Source organism: Armigeres subalbatus, chromosome 2 (assembly GCF_024139115.2).
Source record: "Armigeres subalbatus isolate Guangzhou_Male chromosome 2, GZ_Asu_2, whole genome shotgun sequence".
In the NCBI taxonomy this organism is placed as follows: Eukaryota; Metazoa; Arthropoda; class Insecta; order Diptera; family Culicidae; genus Armigeres; species Armigeres subalbatus.
Genome location: NC_085140.1, coordinates 338,129,853 through 338,144,493, shown reverse-complemented (window position 1 = coordinate 338,144,493; position 14,641 = coordinate 338,129,853). Strand labels below are relative to the sequence as shown.

At 39.6% G+C, this 14,641-nt stretch overlaps 2 protein-coding genes across 3 annotated transcripts in view; one reads left to right on the top strand and one right to left on the bottom strand.

The window, feature by feature from the left end:
* The first annotated feature begins 1,539 nt into the window (after nt 1–1,539).
* LOC134212826 (uncharacterized) lies at nt 1,540–11,731 on the top strand. 2 transcript variants are annotated; one of them, XM_062691036.1, is made up of 6 exons: nt 1,540–1,848; nt 1,996–2,098; nt 2,163–2,396; nt 2,454–2,703; nt 10,644–11,126; nt 11,196–11,731. In XM_062691036.1, exons 1-6 carry the CDS (start codon nt 1,685–1,687, stop codon nt 11,726–11,728), a joined length of 1,767 nt encoding a protein of 588 aa, XP_062547020.1. In that variant the 5' UTR covers nt 1,540–1,684; the 3' UTR covers nt 11,729–11,731. The 2 variants fall into 2 exon arrangements, with proteins under 2 accessions (XP_062547020.1, XP_062547019.1); XM_062691035.1 differs by having other exon boundaries at nt 10,644–11,141.
* Nucleotides 11,732–11,757: 26 nt separating this feature from the next.
* LOC134212825 (prolyl endopeptidase) overlaps nt 11,758–14,641 on the bottom strand; it is a 42,534-nt gene continuing 39,650 nt past the window's right edge. Inside the window, exon 8 of the mRNA XM_062691034.1 lies at nt 11,758–12,408. Within this exon, the coding sequence (XP_062547018.1) occupies nt 12,012–12,408 (397 nt within the window). The 3' untranslated portion in view covers nt 11,758–12,011. The remainder of the gene's footprint in view (nt 12,409–14,641) is intronic.

Here is a 14,641-nt window from a genome sequence, read left to right as displayed (position 1 = left end):
AACCCGTTAACCAAGACGAACCCCTGTCTAACCCCATGGTTCTAATAAAATTCCTAAATTCCTAATTCCTGGTTCTAAAAAATTGCAGTGTTAGAGTGATTGCATAATCAATTTCTTCCCATCCCCGATAGACCGTAAGGACGTGGCCAGCGTCGTTATCGATCATTAAAAATTCTAGATCTCTCGGACTGCGCAAATTGAGGTTGAAGGCAAATCCCATGCCTCCATTCATTGGTTTCCTGTGGAATTGCGATTATCCTGGTCAATAACGGAGTAGCAACTACGAAATACGGTCATCATACTCATCTGCATGCATAGAAACTATTTCTGGCGGTAAGTTACCTTCTACAAATTGTTCGAGTTCGTCGAATTTTACATTTCCCCTACTTTGCAAAGTATGGTGCGTGCACGGTAGGAGGCAATTCAAATATGACGTCCATTACTTTTTGGGATTTTTAGACTCCTCATCCTTCTCTGTCACGGTTTTCTGCATACCTACTAATATGTACTGTCACAAAATCATGGACCACTCCCCCTCCCCTTAAACCTTGGACGTATTTTTAAACGACCCCTAGACAGATTTTTCGCATATTATGAATGGCATATTAAGTATTTTATGTGACAAAAAAATTAAATGTACCTATGTAGCAAAATAAAAAAAAAGACAGGAACACCGTCTTCGACCAGAGGTCGTACAGACTGAACACTTAACACCTAGACAACGGACAGAACATATAACACCCAGTGGACCGGTGGAGAGTTTTTCGATCACGAAAAGTTTTCTCCTTACCGGGGCGGGAATCGAACCCACGCTCCATGATCCATGCGTCTAGACGATTGACGTCGCTAACCGCACGGCCACGGAGCCCACGAAAAAAATTAGAAAGAACCAAAAAACAGCGTACTTAAGAGATAATGAATACTGATATGAGCAAATTAATTTTTAACCTTCCGGGACTCGCGTGGTCCTGGACCGCTCACGCAGTCCCGCTTCTGTTGTGAGCGAGAAGCGTGCTTTTTCCGAAGGTGTTCTACTTTTTACAACGGCGCGAGTCCCCGAAGATTAACTAGGTAGGGAATAAAACTGTTAATCCGTCATTTAAAAGCTGATTTGGGTCGCGCATCTTACGCCAGTTAAGTTAAATAATGCCGCATGAGTTTGAAATCACACCAACTTTAGCATCAAATTATGCGAATAATGCAAAAATGAAATAGTGCATACAGATGCATGTGTCATTACAAAGGCATTAACCATGCAGGTGGTGCCCTTATCAATTGCAGCTGATGATATTAGTCATTCACACCTTTTTTTGCATCAGTACAGATGAAGTTTCAATACATATCAATACGTGAGCTTCTCACTAGTTTAGATACCACCGTTTGTTTTGTATGGTCAACTGTTTGGTGTTGTTATCAGCACACCTCTCTCACTCATTTGTGCCATTCAATACAGCGCAGAATTTGTTATCTTATCCATCCACACATTTGCAGTTTGTCGCACTTTTTTCTACTATCGTTCTATCCAGGTTGACTAATTTTACCATTCGAATTCAGTCACGGGAAGTGGAAACACCCTCGCTGTTTTTGTGAAAATTTTATTTTGAGAAAAATGTAACTTCTCTAGTCTATATAGCGAATTATAGTTTAAATTTGTGGTCGAATTAAAAATAAATCTAAAATTACAATGCAACCCAAAGTCGTAGTATTAAGTAGTGCTTTAGTAATAAGCTTTCTAGCAACGATCACGACAGTCATAGCGGAAAATGATCGTCGTGGTCACTCGTCGGGAATGTGTCCCTCGATGTGTACCTGTAGTATGATCGATAAGCTGAAACGTGCGGACTGCAGGTAATTGCAATGGAATGCCTTCAATCGAGTGCATCGATCAACCGTGATGAAATTCAATTTCTCCATCTTAAAATTTCTCCATGTGGTGCAACAAGGACTTGTTATCAGTAATGCGATAAAAATGTGTACATTTTTTTTCATTTTCAGCCATGAACAACTAATCAACGCATACACCGATGTACCAACTGGTGTAGAAATACTGGATTTGAGCATCAATAAAATATCTTCTATCGAAAAAGATGATTTCCAGGTTAAATATCCATGAAACGTTTATGATGATACGTGAATAAATGTCTTCTCATTTTCTTTTCCAGGAATACAAGCAACTGATAAAGTTGTTCTTATCGGAGAATTCCATCGAAACCATTTCGATGAATGCATTTGCGAATTTGAAGAAACTGCTCGTTCTTGATCTATCCCACAATCGACTAGAAAAACTGCACGAAGATCTATTCGAGACTAACGAAAACCTCATCGAACTCAATTTGTCGCATAACAACTTCATGGCCATACAGAATCAACCATTCCTCAAGAGTCCTTCGATTATGGTAAAACAGAAAACTAATTTATTTTCCTCTAAATTATAATCAATTTTAAATTCTTAGACCCTCGATTTGAGCGAGTGTAAGATTCCTCAAATATACGAAAATTCTTTCGTGTACCTACCAAAGCTGACCATGATGGATCTTTCCGGAAATGTGATGATCACCCTGCCGAAAGAAGCTTTCGCTCCATTGAAGCGGTTGCGAATTGTTGAGCTGTACGAAAACCGGTGGCAATGCGATAATCTTCCGGTGCGCGCCACCATCAACTGGATGAAGAAGCGTGTCGATTCGATACAAATCGAAAACTGCTGTAAGTACTGCTAGGGTCGGTGTACCAATTGTCGCCATACATAAGAACAGCTATTTTAAAAAAAATAAGTAAAAAGCATGTGGATGGACTTTATATATCAAACGAAAGGTTTTACTTCTTGCTCATTAGAACAGCTGTGAAAACCACAATAAAATTCGTTGATATCCTCAAAATTGATTAATCCATAATAGGAACGCATGTACCAGTTGTGGCACTATTCTTAATTTTGGTTCCTTATTTGGCAAATCCCATTGTTTTCTTATGGAACTGGCCAAATTGGGACCACTAGTGCGACAACTGGTGCAAAGGACGTTAAAAATTAAGCAAAATCAATTTTTACAAATATGCTTCGCTTGTTTTGGAGGAGATCAAAGGTGTTATCGTATCATATGAATATGCTTTATCGATATGAACTTGGTTTGCGGTGATTTGATCGGTCATTTGGCATATAAAGCACTAGTGCGACAACTGGTGCTATAGCCACAACTGGTACACCTAGCCTATTGTGGATTGGAGTTGGGAGTTCGGATTTTTTCTCGCTCAACAAACAATTCAAGCTAAATAAGTTTTTTGACTCAATAAGTCTATTTTTGACTGAATAAGCCCTATACTTGTTTGTTGGGTTGGTCTGCCCGTTCATCCAATATGTTCCATGCAGTGGCGTAGCCAGAAAATTGGTCTGAGGAGGGGGGGGGGGGGGTTCTGAGCATTTTTTTTTCGAAAAAAAATTTCTTCTGAAAATGTTGTCCTTGGGGGGGTGTTATGCCCACTGGTTCCATGCATTCTCACTGTATGTAAGCTTGAAAAGGGATTTAATTTTTCCTCTGGATGGATTCTCCATGTGTTACGCATTTATTGGGCTAGATGTTTCATTTTTCATGTCGAAATCCCTTCAGACCCTTGAACAAGTCGAAAAGGAGCATCCGGCGAAGTCGTTGACTTTAAGCACTTTTGGTTTTGTTGGAATACGCCAAGGTAAAAACGTTGAATTTAGTTTGCATTTTCGAGCGCCATTGGGCAATACTTAATAAGCCATTCATGTAGGGGAACTGTTCCGTTTTCCATCACACTGAACATATATTCATCTCATCGCAAAACAAAGAAATAGAGCACCAATCTCGTCGCTTCTTTTTGCTAACACGCGTGCTCACTGGTGAAAAAATCACAAAAATAAGAAACAAACCAAATTCCTTTTCATTGCTTTGTTTTCGATGAGATGGAAATAGGAGCTATGGGATGAAGTGCCGAACCGTTCCCCTATTCATTTAATTTATTGAGCTTACACCTAAACAGATAACACTGAATCAACAATTTGACGCCACAAACATGGTTTGAGGCCGCATATCTTCATCCTCGAATGCACCTCACGCTCGATAAGTCGTTCTGTATCTGGTCAGCCCACCTTACTCGCTGCGTTCCACGCCTTCTTTTACCTGCCGGGTCGGAAACGGACACCATCTTTGCAGGGTTGCTGTCCGGCATTCTTGTAACATGCCCTGCCCATCGTATCCTTCCGGCTTAAGCTATCTTCTAAATACGGGGTTCGCCGTAGAGCTGGGCGAGCTCGTGGTTGATCCTTCGCCGCCACACACGGTCTCTTTACACACGAGGTTTTTCATGCTGATTGCTCAACCATTTCTTCCATGCCATGTTACCATTCTAGCATTCGTAACGCGATGATTCTTTTAAGCAAAAGAAGTCGCTGATTGTCGCTGTCGTCACTGGCGAAACATCTTTTGCTGGCGAGGATAGGGCACTAAATGTCAACGAAGGAAAAATCAGTACGTTTTGACAGATGTAGACCCAACATATTTGGTAACGAGAACAAAAGGAACCGCAGCGATAATCGTCCTGTATAGTTTATTACCTCTATTTTTTAAGCCCAGAGGGAGGTCGAGAAAATGTCCTACCTGATAATTTCTTAGACTGATCTTGACTTCTGCAAGCTTCTGCTAGAGAACTGTCCATGTCGCTTATGCTTCTAAGGCTTTGGTCCGATTCGTGAATCAAAATCGAAAATGTGACATTTCAAAATTTTTCAAAAAACCTACTCGCAGAGCAAGATTACTTTTGACAGATATTGAATCATTTTTGATAGATGTTTTGTTGGTCTTGCTGGGTGGCACCAGCCATTCTTATTACCGGGGGATTTCATAATTTCCAAACTGTCACTTTTAAGTTTAATTTGATTTTAATTCGCTAATCGGACCAAAGCTTAAGTACAAGAATGCTAGAGGCGCTGTTATCCAGTTGATTCAAAAGTATAAGGTGCCCGCCAGAGTAAACGCGACGAGCGATGCGACGTGACGCGACTCACGTAAAAGAATAACAATCATTATCAACAGGCTGTCAAATTGCACTGTCGCGTCGCGTCGCATCGCACGTCGCGTTTACTCTGGCTTCGCCCTAAGAGTGCTGATGTCGTTCCTGTTCACGTTACTAATCTCTAGGTTACTTCGACCTGGCGTCCAAAGTACCGGTACAGCAAGTGTCAAGCCAACGCTGTTGATGAAACCAAACATGCACTACAACATGACGCATGAATTATACTCAATTGAAGCTTGTTGAAGCATAATTTGGCAACATAATTTAAATGACTACAGCGCCACTAGCGTTCTAGTATTTATGCTTCTACTTGTTATCCCATGCATATTGTCAGATTTTCTGGATATGATACACTGCGCGGCGTTTGTAATGTTCCCAAATGGGTACTTGCACAAAACTTCACGCGGCGAATGACTGTCGAAAGGTACGGCCGCGACAAACGATACACCGCAATGCTATTCATCCATAAGAATCAAGTAAACGAGGTGCAGAAAGCGCGGCGGTACCTTTCATGAAAGGTTCGCCGCGTGCAATTTTGAGAAAATCAGGCAATATAGGATTTGTGATGATTCAACCACAGTAACCCGAATTTTGCATAAAGGGTTTGGTCTGTACCTTGAATGTCGAATTTATTGTTTTGGTTTGCTTGTTCTTACACGGTTACTGGCTAAAACCCATTAATGGGTAAAAAAGTATACATTTTTCGATGGTCCATTAATCTGTCAAAAAAGGGGTAAATTTTTAAACTGACAAATGGGTGAAAAAATACCCATATTCAAATCTTGTTTGGAGAGAAAAAATGTATATTTTTTTACCCATTAATGGGTGAAAAAATAGTTGTAAACATTTCTTCATCTGTACTCCCGTTTTTTTACTGCTAGGGAAATTAAATCAACGAACTCACGTTAAATGTAAGCAAAGATAACTGGAAGGAACTTATAGTCATCTTTGATGTAAGTAAACGACTACAGTCTTTTAAATACGATTTATCGTTATTACTAAAAATTCTTAATTGCTCCAAGGTCTTCGGGTGCGGAATTCCAGAGAAAAATAGAATCGACCATCTTATATTTCTGCCTGACGATTACGTAATAGAAGAAATGGTAAGTCTTTGAAATAAATATGTGAACAGTGCTTTAGATTCATTAGAATTTCGTTACAGGTAAATCGTGGGGTAATTAATCCATGAAGGACTTGGTCCAGAGAAGCCTGAAAACCACCTGAAATGCGGACCACTAATGGAAGAAATCATTCGGAGACTAACCGTTACCATCCAAGAAGATTTCATTAGGCGTTATTTGCATGCGGGGCACATAATTAGGTGTACATAGTAGATATATTTGGTGAATAAAAATGTGTTTTTGTTGATTTCGTTTTTGTTTTCATGTTTAAGAATCTGCAAATAATCTGTATCAAAGCAAACACAATTTCATTGCCGGAAAAAGGGTATTTATTTACCCATTTTGCAAAAATTTGAGCTTGTCCCGATGGGTAAAATAATACCCATCTTCTGACAGAAACATGACTTACCCATTAATGCACACCAAATTTTTTTCGCCGAAAATCAGCAAAATTTTGCTGAATTTTGCCGAGCTGAAAAGCCAGCAAACATTTCAGTAAAATAAATTACCGAAACTTCCAGCAAACTGAACTACTGTCATATCTGTCAGTCGTTTACTGAATCATCAGCTTGTTATGCTGAAAATTCCGCATTTCGGGCTGGAATATGAATTGACAGCACTTTACTGAATCAATTCAGCAAAATGTAAAAAACTGCTGAAAACCAGCTGATTACATATTTTATTAATTATAATTATTATTTTTATTCATGTATTCAAAGGAATATTTAAGATTTTGATGGCTTATATTCAAAGCAGTAAAACAACAAAGCAATTCAAAAATCAAATTTACATTTATTAATATACCATGAAACATTTATTGTAAATGTTCAGTTTAGTGCAAGGACAAAGTTTGCATGCATTTGTATCAATGTCCTCATGCTTTTTGACTCGTCTTCGAAGGCCATCGACTATGCAATTGATGAATGACAATTAAAACACTTGTGTCCGCCATTTTTTGAAAGCTGAAAAAAAGACACCTTATTATTTTTACTGCTCAACTTACGGATAGCATTTACATACTGCTCCACTTCACCACTCACGTTACAATGGTTTGATCTCAGCTTCTGCAAGTCCTCATGAACTTCCAGATCGATGTAGCACTACACTTTAAGAAAATTTTACGGTTTTTAAATTTGTTAAACGAAACTAGAAACGCGGTCTAAGACAACTTAAACGTGATGTTTTTTTTTACCAAGACATGACAGTGACAGCAGTAGAACATGCTGAATGTACAGCAATCTAGTAAGGTTTACTGAATTTCAGAAAACCGGAACAAATTGCCAAAATTATCAGCAAAGTTCCAAATTGCTGATTGATTACCAGCAAAATAATTTGCTGAAACATATTCTTCCAATTTGGTGTGTGGGTAAACCGGTTTTACTCATTAAATGAGTAGTGGCGGTTTTGACGAAAATGGGTGCCATAGTACCCATTAATGGGTTTTAGCCAGTAACCGTGTAAGTATGAAAACTGCACGGAACCGCGAAACAACTCACCTTACGGTTCCTTTCACTCAAATTCGCCCTTGTGTGGAGGAAGCCAAAAATAAGTAAAATGCGAAAAAATCCGGTGAGTACTTTGCCTTTACTCCCGTGTTGAATTTTCACCCACTATGAAGTTTCACCAACTCAAATTTATGTTATTTTCACTCACTCGAGACTATGATGAAAACAACTCAAATTTGGCTTCTTCCACGAAGCAGCACATGTTGGGTCGATGCAGCTCTGTTTGTTTATAATATCATTCATAAGAGGGAGTGAGAAAACTACCTAATATTGAGTTAAAAATTTGAACTTCGTACTCAAAGTTGAGTTCTTTAAACTTTTTTTTTAGGTTCTTTATTTTTTCTGTGTGGGCTACTGTGGTGAAAAACGTGGACATCTGACACATAAAGCACCGTATTGAACAAATCATGTTGATCACATTTGGACGCCGCAGAACTTCTGTAATACGGAATTGAATCGATTTACTTGATGTGCCTATTGGTGCTTGAACTGCAACTCTTGAGTGGCAAAGTGTGTCAAAGAGTGGCACGTGACACATTAAATTAATTATTTTCCCTTTTTACGCCAAAATCGTCCTGAAAAAAATTCCGCCAATTTTTATAAATCCTGAAGAAATTTTTGAACCATTATTGGAATAATTTCCGGAAGAATTCTCGAAGGAATTCATGGAGAAATATAGAAATTTCTTCGGTAATTTCAATTGGTATTAGAAATTTCCTCGAAATTTCCCCAAGGGATTTTTTTCATAAATAATTTCGGTAACTCCTTTAGTGAAAATTCGTTTAGGAATTATTGTCTAATATCCCTTCATGAGCTCCATCGGAAATTCTTCTAGACATTCGTTCAGAATCTCTTCCAGGAATAATTTTTAAAAAATACCGCAAAAAATCTTTTATACATTTGAATCATTTGTTTGATAAACTGCATAAGTCCATTTTACACTATTTCGAGAAAACAACAAAAAACTGTTTTTGAACAAATTTGCACCGAATCTTTCGATTTCTTCGATACAGATCAATAGTTTTTGGCAAAACTTAACACCCTGGGGCTCTTTCAGTGCAAAAAATGTAAGCAGTACTCCACATTTGCTCTTCAAAGTACGTGGACATATGTAGTTTCTCAAACAAACGAAAATTTTTTCATACATTCCTGAACAAAAATTTTTTTTTCGTATTTTTTGCCACAATACGTATTTTTGGACGAGGATTCAGAATATATAAAAATCTCATTTCGGCCAAAAATGTTACATATGTAGTTTCTCAAACAAACGGTTCATTTATACATTATACATTTAAGGATTTCGTGAGATTTTTTTTTATGAAATTAGGAAATTCATTCATCCTCTAGTTCTACAACCAAAATTCCAGGAAATTCTTCGGAATCTCTAAGGGCCATACAAAATTCTTTCAGGAGTTTTTTTTCCGAAACTCCTGCAAGATTTTTTTCTGAAATTTTGTGGGATGGTTTCTTTCTTATATTCTTTTAGGGTTTTTTTTTCGAAAAATTATTAATGAATGAAATTGTTTCCAATGGAAATCCTCAAAACATTTCTAACGGAATTTTCTCAGGATTTTTCAAAGGGTTCTCCGGAGAAAATATTCATTGTTGGTTTCTTATTCTTAGTTAGCAGCCGACGCTAAAAATCCAGTGATTTACTTGGACCTCGCACGCCATTGCCATCGTCTGCTTTACCGATCTCAAAGCGTCTTCGCCCGGAGTGGGCATATCGATTGCATGCTGTTTTCTAGCCTAGGCGTAGCGTACCATTTTGTTGTACGCTGGAGCAAGGATCTGTAGGGTCTTCGATCCTCCTCGGCTCACTAGTCGAATTCCATACGTTAACTTTGCAGTGACTAGGGCCGAACTCATCTACAGCAAAGTTGCTCGGTTGCCACGTGGAAGCTTCGCGCAGTCGTGAGTCGTTTTATAGTGCGGCTTAAACGTGAGCATTTGGTCCAGGTGACAACCAAGATCCTTAGGCGATTGGTTTTTGGAACGGGAATTCGATCGATGGTGATTGTTGGGGAACCACACAAATAATCACTTGCCTTCGATAGTCTTCTCTAAAGGCCCTCCAACACGCGTACAAGTCCAGGATAAACAAATACAATTCCTGTCCAATTCCAATCCTGCTACAGCGTAATGTCCGTAATGTTCTTTTACACTGAGACTATTCAAAGACATATTTTGAGGAAACACAATTTACTAGCACTACATGTATTCTAATTCATCAAACACATAGATTTCGGCTTACATTCTAACATTTATTTTTGCTTACTACTAGACACAAAACACGTAATGGAAATTGCAAATTCCCGCGCGCGGCCTCCACACACATTGCGATGAAAAAGTGTATGCTAATACATGGCCCGGCAATTGAAGTGCTACATTAGAAATTCTAATAGAATAAACAGATAAAATGATCAAAACAATAATATTTTACTTGAATTACATTCAATTTCACTAGAAAACATATCATTTTTTTGAAAGCTCGCTGGTCAAGATTATTTTTCCGTCCTTGTGTTTAACCACGCGTCGTAGACGTTCAAGGAACGCATCGTACGAAGCCCGCAGGTGCTCTTGTGATATTTTACCAGATGTCCATTCATGACTTGCACAAAAAATATGATGTGCAACAGAGCAAACGCAGCCTCTAATATACTCCAGACAGTAAAATTCATAGGGTCTCCGATGTAGTCGCTGGCCGATCTTAGCTCGAAATGAACCCTGAAAATTCCTTAGTTGGCTTTTTTTCCCTTTTTGAGACTGCATCTAATCCTGTCATAAAACCCAACCCCTGGCACCAAAATAACGACGTACCCACGGGTCGACGACGTTTCGTAGAGCTAGTTTCCAATACGTATTTTGTATTATATTTTCTACTCATTAATGTTTAATATACAGTGTAGCACTTCAATTTCTGGACCCTGTATATTTGACACGCTGTAAATGTTATGTTTTGTTAATTATTATGTCTAACTTCCTCCAGTTCTCAACCCACATCAAACCAAAGCCAAATTTGAGAAAATGGAACTGGATCCTCACTTGGAGAAGAACAACCGCGAAGAAGTGCCTATTGACCAAGTGTGGCATACGTCAATCGCCGAACTCTACCTGGACCAGATAAAGGAAAAGTCGTGTGCCTATAATGACGAAGAGGACACGGAAAGTCGAAGAACATGTGAAAATTTAATCACGTGCCAACACCGCTTTAGTGAACTCTATTTCCAATACGTCGCGATGCAGAAAGATCGGACAGAACACCCAGTGCACCACACATCCACAATAAGCATGCCCGTAATAACCATGCTCGTGGGCATGTTTATCGGTGCTCTATTCGGGTCGTTTCTGACCTACACTGTAGTATGGTCAATCCAAACATGCATCAAGCGAAAACAATCCAGAGAACAGAATATGCCCACTTCTACAAGAGCCATGAGAAGGGAGTTTCGTGAACGTAACCGATTTGCACGTAAGATGGAACTAGGTATTTAATACGCTTTGCTGTATTCTTATTATTATTGTATTTCGTATTTTACAGACACACGTCTCAACGAGTCACCTACGTTTCAACGTGCCAATCGTCAAACAATTGGTTGCCTTCCATCACATGAACAATCGCAAATCTACGGGAACCACGAAAACACGCGACAGTTTTTGGTGAACCTCTTTTCCAAACGCCAACCGCTCTACCTCAGGAACAACTCCCAAATATCCAATCTGCACAATCGCTACATTCCACCCACTCCTATTCGAGATCGCATCCAACTTCCCATTCCTACGAGCCCTGCCGCACTGTCAACTAACAGTTTCACTTGGCAAGCATCTACTACCGATGAGCAACCCCGACGATTGAACCAGGAGGATGAACCTATGCTGCGAACAGTCCACAACGGAGACAATAGTCACCAGTGTTCCACCAATTCCGTGTGGAACAATGGTTACGATATTCACGAACAAAGCGGAGCGCTACACGCGATAACTGCGGGGTCTGAGTCACGGGAGACACCACCGCCACCATATCTGGATTGCACCACACTACCATCCAACGACGTAAACCCCTCCCGGGCGTGATATTCATATACCAGTCATTGTCTACACACTTTCATCATTCAAGCAATTTTTATTCAAATATTTTTCATGCATTATAAAAGCTACAAATAACCTGATTTTCTTCATTTTCATCCATTCAATCCGATACTGACGATGACTATGTCATTTAAACAAGAATACAAACCGTTGACTATCCTACTAGGTATACAAAAATAGAAAACAAAAAAGAAGATGGCCAATACAAAAGCTAACAATCAGAATTATTTAGTCGATCTGTTCCGACTCCAAACGTCCGCACAGAACGCTAGACATGCAATTTCAGTTTCAGTGTCCTGTACATGAACGTCAGGATGTCGGTCGCTTCCTCGATCTTCTTGGCCGTCGGTTTGCCCATGCCGTGGCCAGCTTTGCTGTACACGCGCAGCAGCAGGGGGTTCTTCTGGAACTCGGAGTCTTTGATGGCGTGATGCAAGGCGGCCACGAACTTGAGCGAGTGCAGCGGGCTGACCCGGTCGTCGTGGTCGGCCGTCAGGACCAGCGTGGCCGGGTACTGTTCCTTCTCGGACTTTGGCGTGTGGACGTTGTGTAGGGGCGAGTAGTTGTACAGATTATCAAAGTGTTCCTTCTCGTCGATGTCCCCGTAGTCGGAGACCCAGGCCCGGCCGATGGTGAACTTGTGGAAGCGCAGCATGTCCATCACACTGTTGAGAAAAAGTGTTTGAATTGAGTTCAGTTTGTATTAGGAACTATTTGGCAATTCCTGTCAGGCAAATAGACAAGTTAATAGTCATTGTCGATCTTTCTATAACGTTGTATCCAGAGTAGAACACTTTCTTATCTAAAGACAATCGATGTTGCGAAGCGAACTGACGCTTGTTAATGAAGTTATTTGAAACACAAAAACGCTCATAATAACCTATTACCGATATTGTTATGCGTATATGTGTTGATACCAAAAAACGAATTAATGGGTTAGGTACATTGCAAAGCATTCTTTCGCATCATTCGGAAGCAAAAACTTTCAAGGATTCGACGAGAACGGAGATCTATAAGAACCAAGATTTCGTCATCAAAATTCACTGTCCTATCTTTTTGCACAGTACTTTTAAAGTCAAAACTACCCACCGAGTGAAGCCAGAGTAAACGCGTAGGCGCGATGCGACGCATTGCACGTTGCGTTTACTCCTGCGAGCGCCATAAGTGTGTAAGGGGGGACTCATATATTACGTAACGCTCAAACGGGGTCCGATTGCCCGAAGTGTGACAATCCAATAGAGCATAGTTTCCCAAAGTGGTGGGTTGCGACCCCTCAGCCTGTGTAAATCTTATGGAAGGGGACGCGACCCCCTAGCTTTGAGAAGCTATGCAATAGACCAGTGCAAGATGACGTAGGTTGACAGTTCACAGAGCTTGTTTACCGGGACTTAGTCTCTGGAGCAGCTTCCGGAAAAACTGCTTTGCGATTAATTAAGAATATTGATGTCTTTCGTGATTGATTTATGGTAGGAATTAAAGCATATCACTAGAATATTCGGATCAAAATTATTTTGAGCGAAAATTACGGATTTTTATTTCCAGCTGATCGATTTTAATTCTAACACCCTGTAAACAAGCTCTGTGAACTGTCAAATAAGTGAGGTTAAGTCAAGATCTTGCATTGGTCTATAGAGGTAATAAACTATAGAGCAAGATTGTCGCTGTCGTCACTGGCGAAACATCTTTAGCTGGCAACGAAGGAAAAATCAGTAGGTTTTGACAGATAGGTACCCGACATGTTTGGGGACGATAACAAAGGGAACCGCAGCAACAATCATCCTCTACAGTTTATTACCTCTATTGTCAATCCATACAAAAAAATCAATGATTCATACAAAAAGTGTGACATACTGTTATATACGGTACTGCTGATTGCGATCCCTCTAGCAGCAGCAAAGATCACAAGTCACAGACCATTATCGTTGGTAGCGGAATGAAGGCTTTCCGTACCAATAACAGAACAAAAGAAACTTTCTTTTCCGATCTGAGCTTTTCCATCCCCGATGACAATTTTTACCAGTGGCGCCGGGAGTGGGTGGGACAAGTAGGACATGTCCTACGCATGGATTTTCTTGGGTGGGACAGCCAAAGCATTGTCCTACCCATGATTATGGTAGGATGAAGTCAAGGCTGGCAAGAATCTGCGTGTTAGCGAATGGTGGTTTCAAATTTAATTAAAATAACCCAAGTAACCACCAAGCATTATTTATTGCATCTAATTAATCACAAATCAGCATATTAAACGCTAATGGCATTAGATCAGTTTTAACGATATAAAGATGCATTTGTTCATCAACTGTCAGGCAACGATACACTACTTCAGCATTACGAATGCAGCGATGCATCACTTGTGCTTTATTTCAACATGTCAAAGTTATTATTTTGGTCGTAAAAGGGCCTTTTCCCACTTTAAGCCAACTTTAATGGCTGTATTATTTGCAAGTATATATAGCTTCATGGTTTTGGAAAAATTTCAATTATCTAGTCTAACTTACTGCAACTTTGTTATAAAAAATGGCATTCAAACAAAGAACTATTACACAAAGTTGTTGCGAACCTTCGCACAAGAAGTCCTCCATAAACACATTTAAAAATTCAGCTTCCGGAATGAACTGCTAAAAGATCGAGCCAAGTTTAATAAATTATCAAAAACATCCTTGGTCTAAAGGATAGGATGTGCCAATTAGTCAGTAAAAATCGTACCGATTTTCTGTCAAAATCGTACCGGTTGCTGATTGGGTGAAAATGACAATCGATTACTTCGATCGGCGGTATCACATTTTCAAAAGGGCAGCTTGTTGTTACCCTGGCCGCGTTGCTGGGTAAATAAATTGGAATTTATGAAAAAATTCAAAAGTTTTATTTTTGATTTTTTGGGTAAAATTAATTTATGCTAGA